Source organism: Ptychodera flava, chromosome 22 (assembly GCF_041260155.1).
Source record: "Ptychodera flava strain L36383 chromosome 22, AS_Pfla_20210202, whole genome shotgun sequence".
Classification (NCBI taxonomy): domain Eukaryota; kingdom Metazoa; phylum Hemichordata; class Enteropneusta; family Ptychoderidae; genus Ptychodera; species Ptychodera flava.
The window spans coordinates 5290043-5311278 of record NC_091949.1 but is presented as its reverse complement, the minus strand read 5'-3'; the positions used below and the strand labels follow the sequence as shown (position 1 = coordinate 5311278).

General features: G+C 36.3%; 1 protein-coding gene across 2 annotated transcripts; it reads right to left on the bottom strand.

Moving 5' to 3' along the window:
• Positions 1-7538: 7538 nt before the first annotated feature.
• On the bottom strand, positions 7539-20421 carry LOC139122519 (cadherin-11-like). Of its 2 annotated transcripts, XM_070687982.1 has the most exons (14): positions 20365-20421; positions 19757-19819; positions 19043-19209; positions 18767-18822; positions 18242-18328; positions 16793-16879; positions 16085-16198; positions 11344-11545; positions 10264-10397; positions 9617-9800; positions 9045-9206; positions 8599-8760; positions 7903-8109; positions 7539-7594 (listed from the first exon to the last, which is right to left on the bottom strand). In XM_070687982.1, the coding sequence occupies exons 6-11, from the start codon at positions 16811-16813 to the stop codon at positions 9199-9201; spliced, it is 663 nt and encodes a 220-aa protein (XP_070544083.1). In that variant the 5' UTR covers positions 16814-16879; positions 18242-18328; positions 18767-18822; positions 19043-19209; positions 19757-19819; positions 20365-20421; the 3' UTR covers positions 7539-7594; positions 7903-8109; positions 8599-8760; positions 9045-9198. The 2 variants fall into 2 exon arrangements, with proteins under 2 accessions (XP_070544083.1, XP_070544082.1); XM_070687981.1 differs by lacking the exons at positions 18242-18328; positions 18767-18822.
• Positions 20422-21236: the final 815 nt, after the last annotated feature.

Sequence of the window (21236 nt, the reverse complement as noted above, 5' to 3'; positions counted from 1 at the left end):
CGCAGGCGAGATCCTAGACTATAGTTTACCTGGTACCCAATTTGTCAACACATCATTTTAGTTGTTGTAACGAAATCTATTCAGCGTGTTTACAAGGCTAACACTGCCTATTTCAATACACATTCCGGAGAAGAAGAAAGTGTGACGTCATAAAATATTAAAATATCATCAAAAGTTTCCATAATTGCCCTTCAACATTCATTCATACAAAGATTGGCCTTCCTTCCCGATAGTTATCATTCTCATTCGATGTTCAGTTTTAACCATTTTGTGTTTGCAATTACGATTAAAATGAAGTTGACATTCCTCTGAGGTTAAAGTTATTACGATAATTTTGACAGATATCTCTCTGAGGTTCGACTGAAAGCTAGCGCTCGATGGTAAAGCATTCAAACAACAAGTTGTGTCTAACATTGAGGTGCATGGCTGATGAGTTTGCGCCCGTTAAGTGATCGCGATTGTGCGACATCGAAAAGAGATTTCAGAGTTGAGTGGTCGATTACAGTGGTTCCGGCAGCGAGTTTGATGTCAGGAGCGACAACTTTTCTCTTGGTTATATAAATAATTTCAAATTTGATACTGGGCGATACGTTTTTCGATTGTTATTTACCGTCAAGAGGAGCATTCTTGGGTGGTTGTGAGACGATAGCTGACTTGAATTATAGGGGACTTCTCCAGCTTCAGTGAGAAATTAACAGTTGCAGTGGTATCGGGAGAGTAACCGTGCAGTTATGTACATAAGTGGAGCATCCAGCAATTCTTCTACAAGGCTGTTGGAAGGGGGTTTCAGACAACTTGTTAACTGGATGATGAGAGATTTTAGTCCTTCTGCAAGGGTCATCTTGAAATATCAAAGTTTGAGCGTTGGGACTTATCAAGACATTTATTTTCTTGCACTCAACAAACATGGGGGTGACAAGCAAAATTGCTATAGTTTCCGGTTTGCCAGTTTCACTGGTTGCCGCAGTTACGCTCATTTTAACACTTGTTGTGTGGTTTTTCACACCTCCCACACCTTTTTGTTACACATGTCTAGTATTTTCACACTGAATAATTTTTGGGTACTTTGATTTGGTCACGGTCCTACGACAAGGTCTTTGTTTCCACTCCAGTGTCTGATGAAGGAGACATCTAGTCTTCGAAAGCTGATACCATGGAGCTAGCTCCATGCTAAACCTATACCACTGAGTGGATTTTCGACGGCATATCCCTACAATGTTTACCATCGAAGATAAAATTGGTACTGTCTTGCAGGACCTACTCTGATAGTTTTCAAGGTGCTTGAGATATTAACGAAAGCAATAACACACTATGATCATGGAGGTAGAAACTTGTACCTCCACATTACGATTCAAAGAAACTGCTCTTTATCTGAACGAGATGTAAGTAAGGACAGTCAAACCGGAACTGCAATAATTTCTCCACAATTAGCGTTAGTCTGTGATTGGAGAAAGAACGGTTGGATCAAAAGTGAGCATTAATTTGTCAAAATTGATGAAATCGTGAATAACCAAGGGTGGAGGTGGGCAAGCAAAGTGGCGCACTGCTAGAGTTCAGGTCTCACACACCACAGACTGTGCAACAGACTGTGCAACACACAGTTCAAGACCCGGACAGGGCACTGCACGGCTGAAGCGCCTCTACGGTTCATGCAAGATACCCCGTCAACAGAAGACGGCGAGAAGGCAACTCCGAGCCTGCGAGGCAATTATTCAACAAATTGTCATTCGTTGTTACTAAATAGTGGAGACGGTAGTTTTATTTTCATTGGCGGTATAGTGTACATTTTTTTAAAAAAACTTATCTCATTAAAACTACTATTTTCGTTCTTTGAAGGCGATAAAAGCTATATATTGCTCTGCTTTCATGACTTAACCGGTCATTATCATTATTACTTTGAAAAATGTAATCGGTAAATGCGTGGAAAAGGTGTATGGCCATAAAGACTGGAAAGCTCATTCCACGTGGAATATCCCTATATTGATAATAAAAAAGAAAGAAAGTACTCCACACTAAAATTATGTCAACAAAGACAATGTTTTAACAGAAGCTACATTTGAAAATATGGTCCCACAATATGCCAGTCTGACTTCAACAGGGAAGCCAGTACGTTTTGTTAAATCTTTGTATATACTAAAATGAGATATGATGAGTCTGGGAAGAATTAAGTTTGATAATGCACGACATTAGGGCAACAGTTCAACTTCGTAGGGTTTCTGCGAAGGTGTAGTTCAGGCATGCTATAAAACGGAGAGTTTGCTATAGTCACACAATTACATAATATATATACCATTCATTATCAGTTCGTATAGAAACTTAGATGAATTCCGACCTGTCAGCTTGGCGTGTTATTATGTTGTGTTTTAATATTGTTAGAACAATAGAAACAAACTATAGAGGAAAGGCACAAACATCAAAATAAGACTAAAATTACGCTTTATAAAACTTTATAGTGACAAAATGCGGTTGTTGAAAGTAATAATTGAACCCAGGACGATGTCAAGATTTCTGATGAGTTAAGCGTGAAATTTTCGTTGTCATTTTGGTTCAGGCAATCTTGATTACTTCCTGTAAAATTGTAATAAATCCTGTCCTAGCAGTGACCTCAACTGTCTTCAAACAACATTTTTCTCTAATCCTAAAGTAAGCTATTATAACAGTGAGAGAATATTTATACTCGTAAACGGAAGTTTAAAGGTATTAGTTTAATATGAACAGTATCCGACGAAGCATCACTGCGCACTGTAGATAGGGAACTATACACATCGTAGGTATGAAGCAATTAGAAGAGTGTATTATATAACAATATGTGTGCGCATAATACGCATCCCAAAACTGTTAAAGCTATCAAGAATTAGGAATTGAGAGAAACTTCTTTCCTAATGTACAAGTGAGGCATATCTTTTTCGACAGACTAAAAGGGTAACATGATAAAGGAACGTGAATTGACAATTGTCAATTAAGATGCATAGGTCATCAACATTCAAAAGACTTCGTATAGGTAACCGCTCTTATGCCTTGGCTTTGTTGATGACCAAAGACAGTCTGATTATTTAGATATAAACGATCTAAGGTCAGATAAGTCTCGTGCTTATCTATCGAATAGTGTACTAAATAACTAAGTCAGATGAGATCTCGAGATGAGCGGAAAATAGCGAAGTCAATTGTTGATAAATATGTGAAATTTGCGTATAGTAGACTATGTAGTCGAGGCTAGTATTTCAACAATCGGACAAAGTGGTACATACTAAATATAAAGAGATACTCCAGTATCCTTTACGGCGTTAATTTGCATAGGTAAGGTACATGTACATGTCATTACTGATTTTGACTTGAAAAACTATCAAATTAGCAAGTATTCTGAATTTATTCTTCTCCAAGTTTTAGCATGATCATATGCAGTGTAAGGACTTTGCATGAATATCAACAATAGTGCGACATTTTCGGTATTTAACTCTACTGCTGTCAGGTAGTTGATTTCTGGTTGAATTCCTTCATTGCACGGTTGAATAAACATGTGTCTCCTCATCCTCGTAGCTCGTTTCTCTGGTGACGGCATTGGTGTCATTAATCTCATAAGGGGAGCCATTTCCAAGCGGACGTGGGGTATATATGACTTTTCCCTTTTCTTTGGTGCGGTATCTGGTAGTAAAAGAGAAAATTAAGGATATGCGTCATGGAAAATATAAGGAACAATGTTAATTATCTAAATTATTGACTTTGAACTTTTGATTAAAAATGGCAAACATTGCCAACTTTGAAAAAATGATCTTACTTTTTGTTTTAAGTAATTAATATCAATAATACATAAAGTCATCACCAGAGTCGCGTATCCCAAATTTCAAATTTATCTGACAAGTACTGAGAAACAGATTTTTGACCACAATGATTAACATGTCATAAAAATTCAATTTTTGCCGATATTTCATCAAAATTCGAAGAAACCTAATCAAGGTCATGCCTTGGGATCTATTTGATAAATATTGGAGCTGTCTGACGAACAGTTTTGTCGAATCTTTTAAAACATTTTTGACAAAAACAACAAAAATGCCTTAAACCTAGAAACGTGCATATTTAGCAGTAATTTGAGGTCATTACAAAGGGATCTTTCTACCAAATATTACGGCCATTGACGAGCGGCTTTGAAGATTTTGGACAAATATGAGAGTTATAGATCGTTTCAATATTTGTGACGATATCGTTACAACCGGATGTACCAAATTTTTCCAACACCAAACAACAAGCGGCAGCAGACTTCATCAGCGCATAACAGCTTCCTACTATGCTGGCAGCCTATAAACTAAAGCAAACCGAACTGGCCGAGCGCTCTCACTGTTGTGTGTTTCACGGTATCTTGACCATTGAGCCAATTTTGTTCAATTCAATTTTCAGAGAAAAGGTCGACCAATAATATCGTTGTATATCATTGGCTACTTACGAGTATAAACGAAAAGACAACTCGTGGAAACCGAACGAACTTGACCTACTATCATTATTGTTCTGTGAATTTCATATTGCAGGACAAAACGGGTTCTTACACATGTATTTTCGCAGATAATGAGTATTCTTTTGAATTTGATAACATCACACTTGTTCGACATATTTTCCTTTTCTAGATAATAAATTCGTCTCACTAATGTTTAAGTTTATGTTTCTGGGAAAATAATCGATAGTTTTTTGTCGGTCAATATACCATATTATTGTGTTACTCACCGCTTTTGACACAATATTATAATCGTAATCGTTAAAATTACATTAATAATCACAGAGAATACCAAGAATGCCGATAAAATGGAAACGATGTTGTCAGTTCCATCTGTTGGAAGAAAAACTGAGAAAAAGTATTAAAATATATTTCTAGCTAATGATTATGGCATTTACACTGATAACATGGCGATAAATTCGACTTTGCGTATAAGGACCACTTGCATCAAGATGCAACGGTCGCTTCGAAGGGGGGATTTCTATAAATAAGTTAGGCTGAGTTCTACCATCTTCAGTTTGTCCTCGTCAATAACTTGTTCGTGAAATTTGACGCAGTTGTATCGTTTTGTATTGTCGGCTAAAGAAAGACTAAATACATTAAATTAGTCAAATGAAGTATCCGTCTTTAAAATAAATTTAGACTTTCCTGGATACGTTATACGTTGGCGCCTTTTTGAGTCGTCACTTTACATTTTAGGAATACATTTCAGTAGGAAGCACTAAGTCATATTAAGATAGTAAGTATCTCGAAACTGACAGACGTAAAGTTTCCAAAACAAACTTTAATAATTTCTCTTTCGAATTTCCGAATAATGATCAGGAGATCATCGTACCATTCCATACAAGCGAAACAAATTTCCTGCAATGTACTCGCATTTGAAAATTAAAATAGCTACTATTCCTATAGGAACTCTGATGGAAGAACTATGTTTTCACTTTTCACAAAGACATAGACTTCACTTATTCCAAAAAAAAGTCTAGGCAAGCAGTGAAGTAAGATTATTGGGAAATGTAAGATTTCAAACATCTGCCCGAGAGGTGCATTGAAAATGATACAAAATGAGCTTTACCGTTAGTATAAAAAATGTTACAATGCCTCACACATTCAGTTTAACTCTCTTTAATCTACAAACTGACCTACAGGAGTTTGCGTTGAACTTGAAATCGAGCTTTCCTCAGATGACTTCATGTCTTCAGTCGCTGTTGTTAAAGTAAGAAAATGTAACTATAAAAGCGTAAAACGGGGAACGTAAAAGCAAATGAGTGAGATTAGATACGATATCAATCGCTCGTTGCTATACACCTTGGTATTATTGATTTTTAAAATTATTATTTAAAATATTGCCGTCTTTAATTTACTTCCCTACAAAACGTTACAAAGTGTATTCTAGACAAGAGATTGGAAAGCTGTTGAAATAGTCCGTGGGCTGGAGGGGCCCACCGTGCACCCCCCCCCCCCATAAACCTACTACATGGGTATTTTTCTTGTTCTTTGGGATCTGCTGAACTAGAAAAAAGATGTTTACATTGGATATTTTGGGATGCACTACCTGTCTGCACTGGTTTTTGATTTGTATGTACCTCAAAAAATGACGAAAAATGGGTAGGGGTAGGGGGTACTATATCCTCCCCTTTAATTAAGTAAACTAGCATGAAATAGCACAAATCTTACATTTTTGGAAAGCTCAGATATTGCTCTTTCTGAGGAATACCAACTTTAGCAAAATTAATTTGTGTACATAGAATAGGACGACTTTAAAATGAAAATTTGTGACAATTTTGAAATTTTTACCCAAAATACCATGTAACAATTGTGATTTACTTTTTATTAAGCAAAATTTTCACAACTTTTTGTGATTAAATTATTTATTCCGACATATTAAACAAGAAAAAAAGTGTTAACATCAGATATTTAACTATACACTACTTCTCTGGCGTCAATTTCGAATTGCATGTATCTGTATTGGGTGTGCAAAAACTAGAGGTAAGGGTACAACATTCTTTCCTTGATGAAGTAAACTGGCTTGAAATGCCATATACCTTATAGTTTTAGAAAGCTTAGATACTGGTCTTTCTAAAATGCATAAGGTTTTAGTAAAAAAATATGACGTCATAGAATTGGATAACTTTAAATCGTTTTTTTCTGGTAATTCAGCAATTTTAACCGGAAGAAAATACGATAACTATTGATTCCTCCCAATGAAGCAAATCAAACAGATTTATGGATGTTATTTACTAATTGCAATGTGCTGAAGAAGAAAATAAAAGTCAAAATTGGGTATTTACAATGCATTATTGTCTCTACTCACTAAAATTGCAAGTTTTGCTACATTGGTATATCGTGAATGGGCATTTTATTGTTATGCAATGCAATGAACTAATGCACAGCCTTAAAAAGAAGACTAAAACGCACACACATAGTCATATTGCCATTTTCTCCTTAAAGTAAATAGATTATTGATGACTGTCTATTTTTATAATTTGCTTTTTAAATATTTTTTTAAAAATAATTTTGATGACGTATTTGGAAAATTGTCTATGCCTCCTTGTCTTACTTATACAGCAAGCATTACTAACAATCTATTAGGCCGTGGGCTAGATGGGGCGTCTAATGCACCTCCCCCCCACCCGCACAGGATAACAAACCTGTATTTTTCAGAAGCCTTGGGATCCCTAGAATAAGAAATAGGATTTCAACAGACAAAATATGGGGACTCAATAGCTGTTACGGTCATGTTTTGAAGGGTACCGCAAAATCATGATTTTGTGACCCACATGGATTTTTGTCAAACCTGTCTTCATGTACGTCATAAAAAAGTCAGGTACAAGGCATTTAATTTGTAAGCATAATGCATTGGGGTCACATTTCGACATATAGCTGATAATGTACCTAAGTTCCCCAGTGCATACGACAAGTCTACAAGTCTGCTATCATTATTTTAGGGATCAAGCTGAGAAACTGCCGTCTGTACACAAAGCGTTGTGTTTATCAAATCAAGTATATGACACATATTGACTTATTTGGGAGCAATGCCAGGAGAATTGTTACTTACTGAGTCTTGGAATAGCCATTCCCTTTACTTCTACGAAAACATTTGTCATATTTGCCCTAAGCGTAATAAAACATACATTAATTATCCAATGCTAACAGGCAATGTTGTCAAACTTGCATTAACATTCAACTGTATTACATGAACAGTATGAAGTACAATTTATCCGTCAAAGTACTGTTGTACACAATGCATGGTGGTCTTCCAGGGCTGATGTATTTCAACATACATTAAGTGAGACGAATTCGATGGAATAAAAAATGTTCTTGTTTCAGAGAATGAAAGTTATCAAAGTATATCCATGTTACTGTTGTTGCTGCTTTAAAATTCATACATATTAAAGTGAAAATATGTTCCCTTTCCTTACCGAGGAATATAGCCTTTATCCATTGCCATTACCGTCACTACATAACTGTCTGTGACATTGGCATTCAATTGATCCAAGTTATAACTGGCAAATAATTCTCCAGTGATTTGGCCTATCGTGAATATATCTAATCCGTTATCAGTTGAAAAACCATAGACTATACTCGATTACTGCATTTTGTCCACTGTCTAAATCGTGAGCTTCGATCTAAAGAAAATATCAAGAACATTCATTCTGCTTTGCAATGGTTTATATCCGTAACGTCAAAGAATGCACAAAGTTAATCAGCTAAAGCTGATTTAAAAACTCGACAACAGGGCCGTAGCCCATGGGGACACTTGCCCCCTCCACCTGGAATATTCCACACTAAGTATGGAAATTTATGTAAATTACCCAAATCTTAGCTAACTTCTGCCCCTTGGCAATTTCGTCAGGCTACGGCCCTAAATGACATTTTTAACAAATAAAATGACATGTTGAAAACAAAAAATAGTAAGGATACAAATATATTCCGCATTAAAGAGTGTATTCTGGAATGTAATTATATGCATTTTTCAATTTCAAGCAATTTTAGCTTTTGTTATTTTGAATCACAAATTACTACAACTTATATGTAAGAGTAGAATTAAATTCTGAGTAAAAGTATGTTTATTTATGTTTGTCTGATCCAATGTATTGTAACTTTTCTAAACGAACCTTTGTCAAGAGTGTTTCTTCTTCAATATCATCGGCAACTGAAACCATGTACGGGTCATTGATGAACACAGGCGAGTTGTCATTGATATCAGTGATCGCAACCATCACAGTGGACTTGTCGCTCTGTAAACGTTCCAATGTCATGGTCTCTACCGCGAAGACCTATCAAGGCAATTTCAAATCACATGTATACCATTGTATTGCATTTCGTCAAAGTGAATTTAACTGATGTTCAATTTTTAGATGACTATAGTATGAAGATGACAATACAGAAGGGGACCTTGACCTTGTCCTATGTACAATACAAAACATTACACTCCTCTATACGCACTAATATGTATTTCTTGATCGTTAAAGTTTCCGAATCGAATGCGACGTCGTGAAAATCATATCGATTTAATAGGTGATCATAATGTTAGGTTGGTTATTAACAGTCAGTTACATACCGTTACATTAACCACTACAGGTAAAACCTCAAAATCCAACAGCGTTGAATCGTTGACACGTATGAAAGCGATGGCTCTGTTTGCAGACACCGATGTTGGTTGATCGACAGTGAAAATCTTATGATCCGATTCGATGAAAAAGCTGAACAAGGCATTACTTCCCTAAAATAAATGTTCGATACAAAGATTGAAAATCTCTTTGCCGTTTGTCTCAACGCAGATCAGCAACTTTATAAATTCACGGTCATAATCCTTCATTAGCGAATAAACAGTCCGGATGGTGTATGACTCGGCAGTGCAGACTAATGCAAGTGTATTGCTAAATTTATCCCTGATACTTCTTTTCGGTGGTTAAAATTCCAATAAAGGGTCACGCTTATCCATTTGATGATCGAAAACATATTTGCATCGATGGTCTCATACTGTCACAAATTTGTGGATATGAGAAAACATTGCGTAAGTAGAACTATAAATGATGTACTGAACATAAATTAATACTAAATAATCTACCGTACTTGTATGTGTTATATAGCAATGAACTGTATGAATAAATGAATAAAAGTTATACAAACTTCGTCTAAGTCTTCGGCCATGATTTCGCAGATAATCGTTCCGTACGGTGCATATTCCGACACTTGTTTTAGCGTGGCTCATTGTTGGCGCGTTGTTATTGACATCCAACACAGTAACAACCAATGAGGCTAGCGTATCCCTGTACGAGTATATGGGGTAGCCATGACTACTGATCTGTGCCGCCTGAAACTCAAATGACACGATATATATTACCGTATACTATTATAGGACAAGCATAGTAGATTGTAACAACTTAATTTGTTGGGATGCTTTGTCACTGAAACAATAGCTCACGATTCAGAAAAGGTCTGAAAGAAAAAGACGTTGAATTTTGAACGATGCCAATTCATCGCTCTGGCTATTCCCAAAAAAGATCCAATCGCTCATTCCCTACGATTCGACTTTGAAATGTATGGAAAACACCCTACTATTCGAGTTCAGGTATTTTGCTCATGTAGCATGTCAGTTCTCGGTAAACAGTACTTCATTAAGTCTGTCCAGATCTAACCCTTTGCACAGTAATTTGAATGGTTCAGTTTTAGTGATTTGACTAGTTCTTACTTTTCAAAATTGAAACCTTTCATTAAGAATTTATAAATTGTATGATAACGAATAAATACACTTGGTAACAACGGTTTGTGCTTACCCTTATCATCAAAGAAAATTTGCCACTCTCCAGATTTTCTCTATCTAAACCTGAGATAAGATTTATATCAGCTGTACCGTGGTCGATATTGAAATGTCCACTTTCATAATTTGAGTCGTTTTGCCTGGATATATCTGAAATTGACATATGCTTGAAAAGTTTATTTAATGATGATGATTATCAAGGTACATAAAACGCGTTATCATTGGCATTTTCGGGGCACTGGCCTTGAATTGATAGATTGTAATTCCTCCTCACTGTTTCACATGAGCACCAAACTAAAGATGTTTCCCATTGTTCCAAAGGTCTTTGCTTTTCTCAGTTTTCTACCTGATTACATTGTCTTTCTTTTTCAATTCCTTGCATCTTAAAACTTAGCTCTTTTTTTCGTTCCCGATTCTTTTTTCCAAGTTCACGTTGTTCGCACTCGCAGTTACCGATTGGAGTTCAGCTTCTAACAGATCCATGTAGCTGAACCAATGCAGGTCTCAAATAAGTTTCTCACTGTCAATACTCAAATAAATTAATGCCGATGGACGAATGACAATTTCTTTTTCTGTTGCAAGAAGAACCCCTGAACTGTTAGCTTTTAAGGAAAATAAGGATTATATAAACTCGTAATTGGACCGTTTTGAAAAGTTTGGGACTATTCAGGCATGGTCTCAATCATCGAAGGCTATAAGTTTGAATATCTAATTAAATGTAAGAGTGTTGCTTAAATATTGGAGCGTGTTTCCAACAGATTCTCTGGACTACAAGAGAATAAAATAAACATTGATGAAACATTACCAGTTCAAAGAAATTCACTTACAGTAGAGTAATGGAGCTTCAACAGGCTTTACCCCTACTGTCACCAGCCTTTCTTTACTGACCATACCAGTTATAATTACTGTATGTCTCTCTGTACCTCTGCCAAAGGTATTCCCAAACACTAAGGCTTTCATTACTTTTATTTTGACTTTGATCTATCGAATCTATATTTCAGTCAGGCCTGTCCCGAGGCAAATTCACGACAGTGGTTTATAAGTTCATTTCCGGTCCAAGATGACTTAGCCTGATAGAAATGTTAACAGTATTCACCTGCGAAGCTGTAGTAAACAGTTTCATTGATTCCAAAGTCCTGATCATAAGCGTGTACCTTTGGTGTCACTTCTAGCACTATATGTTCCACATTCTCGTAAACTTCACTTTCATAGATTACGTCGGTAAAAACTGGCGTCATATCATCCTCGTCCACGATAAATACATCCATTTCAGTAGTAGAATTCCGTCCTTCGCGATCCTGTACGATTAACAAGCGTTGTTAGTAAATTTAGTGTTGGGGCATGATTGCTGGCATTGTTACACGCCCGTTGCGTATTTTTAAACGTATGGAGTCACATTCTTACAACGAAAGTTAAATACGAAAGACCGAAAGAAACTATGATTTTCGATGTACTATTTCGCCCCAAAATGGAGTCGTGACAAAGGCTATATACAATTTAATTACAGTCATTTCAGGCCAATATTTCCTATCATATCCGTAAATATTTGTTCAAAAATATATCGCACTCTCCTCTCCGCTAAGAATTAAACGAAGGTTGAAGATGAACAAAGTTTTTAAATGTAAATTTCTGAATGTCTACATCGGGATGGAATTCTTATTTGAAATATTTTATATGAATATGAGGTGACATTTCCTTTAAGTATAGCAAAGACCAGTTTATTTGTATGTTTTCAAAAAGAAAGGAATTATTGAACTTCTCGAATACTTAACTGTGCAGAAGACACTGTGATATGAAAGAGAATACATGTTGTGGTAAGTAGTTAAAATGCCTTTTGCCTCCTTTATTATGTAAATAAATTAACCGAAGACTTTACTTTGCCTCCAAAAATCAGGGACCAGCAACGAAGGGATCTTTAATACTCAATAGAATGCTATTTTTGTCTGGCTTCATCATAATCAAAGTTAGAAATTTATTGTGAGCCGATGTTTAATCTATCGAGCCTCGGGTAAATCATTATTTTTGGCTTAGCGTGCGTTTTTTTCCTCGGGTTTCTATTGAGAAATTTAATGTCTAGTCGATAAGCGACATTCTTATGAATATGTACAAACAGTAAAAATTACCAAACCAATGAAAAGCTCTCTTAATAGCCGAATATTTTTAAAATGTTAAGAAAAATTGACTAAACTATCAGCTAACTATTACTTCTTGGTCTTCTGGCTAGAGATCCATATATCTTTCTTTCATGAATATGACTTTGTTCGTGTACCGTCTATTTACTGACTGTTCTGTGCTGTTTGTGTCTATGTTTACAACTATTGTCTTGCGAATTCCGACCTACTGTCATTGGATTATGGATTGGTATGATTGCGATTATTTTACTACGACCAGGTCGATGCTCCTGCTGGTGTACATATTGTCCCCGAGGGCATCATCCACCTGGTACTTGTACATGATAATGAATGCCTGTATAAGAGATATATTCATACCGGCTGGAACGTCGCCCGGGTTAACAAGGTCCCGACCAGCTACACGGGACACAGTAGCTCAAAAACCGTGTGTCCCTCGGATTATCCTTCGGGATGTTACTAAGACCTCATACGTGCAATCTCAGGGCAATTTTTATCACAGAAATGGAGAAAGCTACCAGAAAATTAAACCATGCAAATTGCTACTGACGGACTGTTTAAAGTCATCTCCTGCTTGTCATTATACAGGTTCAATTACAAAGTGTGGTATTAAAAACTGCAACACTTGTAGTATGCTCATCACTACAGAACAGTTCAGTAGTAGTTTGACAGGGAAGACCTATTCTACCAAATGTCTGGAACCTCTGAATTGCACTAGCAAAAACGTAATCTATGGAATTGAGTGTTCATTGTGTTGGTGAAACGGGAAACAGCTTACGATCTAGAATGAAGGGACATCGCAGTGGAGTGAATCGATCTTTGGATGTGCAACTTTATAAGCATTTTAACCAGGACGATCACTCCACTTTGTCTATGCGTGTCCGTATTCTTGAAAAAATATACCATCCAACCAACAGCCCCACACTTAGTTCACCATTCCGTAGACAGAGAGAATACCACTGGATTAGACAGTTAGGTACCGCAATGCCTTATGGTTGTAATGACAACATCAAAGATATAGGCAATCTCTCAAGCCCTGGTTGTTCAGAAGTGAATGTGATGGGCCTATTTGAGTCTTCTGTCCGTAGAAGACGTAGTCATGGACATAGGCGTTACCATCGGCCTAAATTGGATACATCTACCTCAAACTGCCATGACACATTTCATGAACTGCTTCTTTTATTACAGAAGCCTTTAGGTCTCCATCACATTCGTACTTCATTATTTGCTCTATCCATCAAGAACTTGAGAAGGTTGCATGCCTATGCATTGGGGTTGTCTTTGACAGATCCGAACAAACAATCGTCCAGACTGGTCAGTATTATTGCTGATATTGCACTATACAGACACTACAAGCCTGTTCGTGCTGAACCTTTGACTGATGATCATCGTCATTTCATACATCTTCCATTTACTAACAAAGGAATCGATGCCATTAATATCAGCAATATACTTCACAACAAAAAGGTTACATCAACTATACCTGTATACTTTAAGAACCAGTCTGTACCTATTCTGTCATATCAATACACCAAGACAATCTCCAATAAAATATTCAATTACAATAAGGCATTGCGGCACTTAAAAATTGATAAATTCCTTCAAACACCAGCATCCTGTGACTGCTCTACATCTCCCTTCAAATATACTCCAGTTGGCCATGTCATCACTGGTGATCTGAACTTGGTTGAACATCATCACCTTCGTAAGATATTATCTTGTGGACCCAAGTTAAGAGAACCTCGCAGAATCAACTGGAACCATAATTTTAAGATCGTTATGGACTCTGTTGAAGAATATGCCAGGAAATGGGCTAAAAGGGAGGATGTAGAGTTGGACACACTGTCAGAATGGGTCAAATCTGTGAGGAAAATAGTTCGTGGCCGTATTGGTCGACTAAGATCACATGTTTGCAGAAGACCCTATTCTGTAATTAAAGATCCTGATGCTGTTAAAGATCCTGATGCTGTTAAGTGTTTGAATGATATCCATGACAAATATGTTTTAGTTCCTGCTGATAAAGCTGCAAATAACATTGTATTTGTCTGTAAGAAGTATTATTTTGAATGTCTTATAGACGAACTTGGTGTAACTAAGACCTTCACCAACTCCACTTACAGACAATCAATGTTCAGCAAATCTGAAATTTTGGCAAACCATAAGTCATTCATGGATAATTTTAATGTTGCAATAAAGGATGACCATAATAAGTTGCCTAGCTTATACTGGATACCAAAGCTCCACAAAACACCTTACAAAGCTAGGTTTATCGCAGGATCTTCAAAATGTTCAACTACAGAGTTATCGAAGATACTGACTTCTGTTCTTTGTACTGTTAAACGGGGACTTCAAGCATACTGTGATGTTGTCTTTTCTCGAAGTGGTATAGATCAAATGTGGATATTAAAAAATTCGAAGGAACTCTTGGAAAATTTGAAATCAAGATCTGTTTCAAAAATAACATCTATTAAAACTTTCGATTTTTCCACATTGTATACCACAAATACCACATAATAAATTGAAAGAACGCTTGAAAAACATCATCAACCAAGCATTTTTCTACAAAAACGGTTCACGCCGTTACAAATATGTGGTATTAGGGTATAATTCTACATATTTTGTTAAAAATACAACTAACGCTAAAGTGTTTTATACCGAGAAAGACATTATCAGTATGCTTGATTTCCTCATCGACAACATATTTGTAGAATTTGGAGGGCACATTTTCCAACAGTGTATAGGAATTCGTATGGGCACTAACTGTGCTCCCTTGCTTGCAGACGTATTTCTGTTCTCATATGAGGCAGAATTTATCCAGAACTTAATTAAACAGAAAAAGGTCTCTGTAGCTCGAACTTTCAATCTAACATATAGATACATAGACGATGTTATTTCTATGAATAACTCTGAATTCAGTAGATATCTCGCTATGATTTATCCTCCAGAATTGGAGATTAAAGAAACTACAGAAACGACCTTTTCTGCTTCATATCTGGACATTTTACTTGAATTTGACTCCAATGGTCACCTTTCTAGTAGGCTATATGACAAGAGAGATGATTTTAACTTTAGTATCATCAATTTTCCACACCTCATAAGTAATATTCCACTCTCACCAGCTTATGGGGTATATATTATCCAGCTTATTCGATATGCTAGAGCATGCAGTTCATATGGTGATTTTGTAGAGAGACATGGCCATCTCTCTTACAAACTATTAAATCAAGGTTACACCAGAGCAAGACTTGTCTCTACATTCAAACGCTTTTTTGGCAGGTATCGCAAGCTGGTAGATAAATACAATATCTCTCTTCGACAAATGATCACTGATGGCATCGGTGACATTGGGCCTTAGTTAGTGACCACTACCTATCTGACTTATAGATTGATATATGGCGGGTGCCACATGCGGGGCAGGATGCGCTTACTATTTTCGAAACACCTGACATCACTTCTTGGTCTTCTGGCCAGAGGTCCATATATCTTTCTTTCATGAATATGACTTTGTTCGTGTACCGTCTATTTACTGTCTGTTCTGTGCTGTTTTGTGTCTATGTTTACAACTATTGTCTTGCGAATTCCGACCTACTGTCATTGGATTATGGATTGGTATGATTGCGATTATTTTGCAATATAGAACTGAAAGTTTTATCAACATATGAAAAAAGCATACTATAGTACGCAATGAGATAGTTTGCACATACTCACATCTACCATCAATGTTAGCTTGTGTTCAGGGCGAAGTTCAAAGTCCAAACTGTCGGTGATCATAATGTTAGTTTGGTTAAGCACTTCAAAATCAAAATAATCCATCCCTGTGCCCTACAATAATGATCGAAAAATTCATAAAATAATCTTATTTTTTATAATTCCAACAATCCAAAAAATAAATTATCTTAGTCCAAGAACTTAGTTGTCATAAACGAAACTTTAATTGTAGAACAGAGGAAAGGAAAAATTGTGGAATGTTTGTATAAAATGATGGTGTGTGTTATGAGTACTATTTAACAAAGAACACGAAACACTACTGGACTTGGCAGTCCGAGGCTAGCACGATGCTTTCATTTAACGGTGACCTGCGACAGAAAAGGCCACAACTCTGAAAACAAGTAACAAGTTACAACATCTGAGACTGTTAAATGAGACTCCCAGAAAATAACATATCTAGGAGGGTGGGAGGGAGTTTAACAAAGCTGATGAGTTGCAGATGCATACTAATGATGATGGCTAACTGAACTAAGGAAAATTGGTGTGCTATTACTAGTTGCCGTATTTACTGCTTTTGAGTTCATCTTATCATCGTATCTTCATGCACTAGGCAACACAGCGCAGCCACATTTATTTATAGAGTTCAGTGTGACCACTCCATAGGATTCTATTTTTTTAAGACTTCTATACAGTAACTAAATAACTTACATCTATGATTGAATACAACATCAGGTTACCTCTGCAATCTTTATCTTCACTTGACACAGTGTATATAGATCGACCAATGGCTGCCAGCTTGGTAAAGAGAAGAAAGTGTGAATTAGTCAACGAAGAATGCAGACGATTAGGTCTACTCACTTTTAGCCCACGTGTTCACACAAGTGAGCTAATGTCGTAGCGATGTCTGTCTGACTGTCGTGTCTGTGTGTGTGTGTGTCTGTGTCTGTCTGCCTGCTTACACGATAACTTAAACGGTTGAACGGATTCAAGTCGGATTGTTAGACAGGTAATGTATGCTAATTGTAAGAACTGATTAGATTTTGGTTAGTGTGGCTTGCATATTAATGAAGCTATGAACTATTTTTTTTTCATATAATGGTTTCCTATGGAGATAGAAATTACACTGTCGACATACATCAAGAAATACTGCACAAAATGTCATGAAACTTTTCACCGATAACAATCTCAGAACATTTTGATAATACTGTGAGTGTCGTGTCAATTATCTGCTGATTTGCATATTTAGTGAACTGTGTAGTGATAGAACTCTGAAATTCTTAAAGCAAAGTTGGTGAAACCTACTGCAGATATTGATCTGATAAATATGTAATTGTCACGTGAAGCACTGAGCAGTGTCATGTTAACAAATAGCTCATTTGCATATTGAACATTTGTAATTAGTCATATAATTCAAAAATAACTGCACCAAATTTGATAAAATCTTCTGCAGGTACTGATCCGACAGAGAATCTGACTGTGTTATGAGTATTAAGAAGTGTGAATTGAGGGTTCATTTGCATATTTAATGAACCTTGAATTAGTGACATAACTCTAAAACTATGGCACCAAATATAGTGAAACCTGCTACAGATATTTATCTGACAAATATCTAATTGTCGCATGAAGCATTGGTAATCTAAGGGTTCGTTTTGATATTTAATGAACTTTGTAATTAGCGATATTACCCCGAAATTACAGCATTAAATTTGATGAAACGTGCTACAGATTTTGATCTGCCAGATATCATATTTCCCCATGAAGAATTGAGCAGTGTCAAGTCAATAAACAACTCATTTGCACATTAAATGAAGTTTTGTCATCAGTGATTTAACTCTGAGAGTACTGTGCGAAAGTTGATGAAACGTGCTAGATATAATGATCTGACAGATATCTGATTGTTCTGTGAAGCGTACTACTATGTAATGAACCTGTTGTAAACCACATGAGCAAACTCAGTTCACATCAGGTATGCTTTGTATTTGATGCAGGATAACCATAGTTTATATGGTCAGAAGACTTTGGAAACTTATAAGAAAAATTACTCTTAATCTTATAATGCTGCACGTTCTCCTCTCACAACTATTTAATCAATGCTTTTTAAATACTTTATCCTACAACCACTCGGCAACACAATCATGACAAAATGATCAGTCTCACCTCGCTTATGTTTGTGCTGTACGGTGTATCTACAAAGTGTGGGTCGTTGTCATTGACGTCATAAATGAACACGTCAAGACGAAAATTCTGTAATGAGTACACACACGTAAAAGGAATTGAAAGTCAGTGTTAAAAGACTGCTTGACAAGCAAACTTGAAATGACATTTAATATTTCCCCCTTCATTTGTACAGTTTAGGCCAAACTAAGGTGTGTAAAAGTGTGTTTCCGCTAACACAGCTCCGAAAATTAGAGTAAGTAGGTCGGAGGACTTTTTTATTTCGTTTTTGTTTGCTGAGACCAATAAAATGCAATGAAATAAAGATAATTTACCACCAAAGTGTTTTTTAAAAATCAAGGTTCGGCGGATTTTTTCTTTGTTTGGTCGAGTAATACCGTCAACACCGTTATATATTTGGCCTTCGAATGTGTGACCGAAGAAATCATAATAATACGACTTTGGTCATTCACTGGCTTGTTGATTGTCGGTTCTGGTTACTTGTTTTGTCTGATTGCATTTCTTTACCTGTAAGGGCGCACCAAGAGTAGTACAACTTATCGTTACCAGTGTTGGCAGTTTGTCTATGATCAGGACAGAAAAAGATGTGAAATTTAACGTGAGAAAAACGGAAAAAAAGAGCAATATATAAGTGACAATGTTGCTATAATCGACGCAGAACGAAATGTATGGATGACAGTCGGTTATTTATTGAGTTTTACAATGCATCCGCATATGATGGAAATTAGTTTACACCTGTTCTGTAACAAGTGTATTAATTCGAAGAGCATATACATCACCTACTTCATTTGATTCCAAGTCATACACCATCGCCCATTTGATGTTTTTGTCTGTGATTTCCCACAGCTCATCACACTGAAGACTGCTATCACCAGAATTGCAGTCGTCAAGTGCTAATGTTATTTCAGTCGTCGTATCGCCCTCTACGTTCAGTGTATACAACAGGCTGCCTGCAGAAGGAAGTATTACATATCATGCTTGTTTCGATAGTCACCTTATCCATGGGAGACTTATGTCAATTTAATTTCAATTGTTTCCGTGCGAATGAAAACAGCTTACTGAAAACTTAAAAGTTCTAGATATTTCTTTGTCTCTATTGTTATATTTTCATGACATTCTACATTTATAGTATCCCAAAGACTATTCCGGGTAGGACGTCGGCTAGATCTAGGAAGCTGGGTCATTAACAAGATAATGGCTGATTCAAACCCTTCTCAGTAACTAGATTGCCAGCAAAGCATGCAAATATACACGGAACGAACCAATAATATCTATACCGGTAATCTCTGAACCATTCCATGCTTGATTTTTGAACTGATCTCTTCCAAACTATTTAACCAATTTTGTTATTTACTTGATTTGCTAAAGGTTTAGATGGTGTCTTAAAAACATGCAACACCAAATATTCTTATGAAACACCTGTCTGTTTTGCAGCAAATCACAAGGGTTCTAGAACGTGCGAGAAGTAATAAGATGGCTTTTTACATTTTTACTTACCCACCGGCTGCTCTTCCTATACCTCGACAAAATCGTGGTCCAAACTAAAGACGCACAAAGCACCTGTCAACATTTTCAAACGAACTTTAGTAGTTTGCGGGTACTAAGTGCAATAAACATCGGTGTTTTTTCAGCATAATCTTATGTCAATAAACGTGCTCTTTATATACTGTTCGGTGCACTTTTCTTTGCGGCAGTAAGTTTCAAAAGTTGTGAGAGAAGAGCACAGATCACCCTACGTACTTAGCAATCTTTCATGCAATCTGAGTATCGGTTTACATGACTGGATTACATGAACTTGTAATTCATAACATGTGTTACTGTATCAATAGAAATATATCACTCAATTCAAATTCGTAAGGCATTTAACTGTGCTATTCGTACGCAAATTTTGGAAAAGTCTCAAGAAATGTCATAAAAACACGAGTAAACAAAAGATCAAGAGGTACCAACAATTTTGTATATGAAAGATAGTAATTCAGGCAGTCTGTTTTGTTGTAATATTACGCAACTTTATGTTCTGGTTAATTCTACTACATAGCACAAACTTGTAAATCAACCATTATAATATCCTGCTTTACTAAAACCCTTACATGCCAGTGACTTACCCGATACTAACGTCAAAGGTTGTAGGACAAAAATAGTGAGAGATGTTGCTAAGCTCACTAAAACAAAATATAAATGACAAGTAATTTTGTAAGAGCTTGTAAATTTGTTTGACGGATTGATACGGGAACAGAAGCTCCATCCATCCATCTCTCCATCCTAGCCTTCACATTGGCGTTATCGGCTTCACACACTTCGTAGCATTCTCTTCGCGCAAGCAAACGAAAACAGTGCGTGCTTCTACATTGTCTGAAAAACAATTGCATTCTATTATATGTTTAGTTGCTACAGCTTCGTGTATACTAAATATTATGAATCATATTAAAGACGTGATAAGGAGGGATATTTAGTCTAAGAGTTTCGCTACCTTCCCCTACTCATCGCGACCTGAAATTCCATTTGCATAACTCAATGGTCAGCATCTCGAGCACAAAATCTTTGGTCTTGTGACAAAACCAGTCTGAGAGTCAAAAACAAATTAAATGAGAAAAATGTGGTGATAATTATTTTTACATTTTAAAACATGAAGGGACTTGGTAAACTGTTCTCAAGAATAATCATTCTTTTGACGCACTTGGTAATATTTTAGAAACTCTTTTCTTTTGTTTTGTTTTGTATTTTATCAAAATATTGCTAGTGAAGTTGGTTTCTTCGATATCAAACAGGCGAAACTCACACCAGAATAAAAGTTATTCAAAATCGCCGATGATATAGTTGTATTTTGAGTAATCAAACTCAGATCTATGGTTTCGCTTCCTTTTAATCATAAGGTTCGCTTGATAATGAAATTCACATTAAACTCATACTTCACAAACTTAACTATGAAGAAACTATAGAGTCACTGTTACTTATTAATATCGTTGCCAAGACTGAA

Coding starts and splice junctions, on each gene's coding strand:
- LOC139122519 (XM_070687981.1), bottom strand. CDS start 19,069: ATGGTGTATGACTTGGAATCAAATGAA. Junction 16,880..19,042: donor ATGACTTGGAATCAAATGAA/GTAGGTGATGTA, acceptor CTCTTTACCAAG/CTGGCAGCCATTGGTCGATC. Junction 10,398..11,343: donor TGTTTACTACAGCTTCGCAG/GTGAATACTGTT, acceptor TGTCAATTTCAG/ATATATCCAGGCAAAACGAC.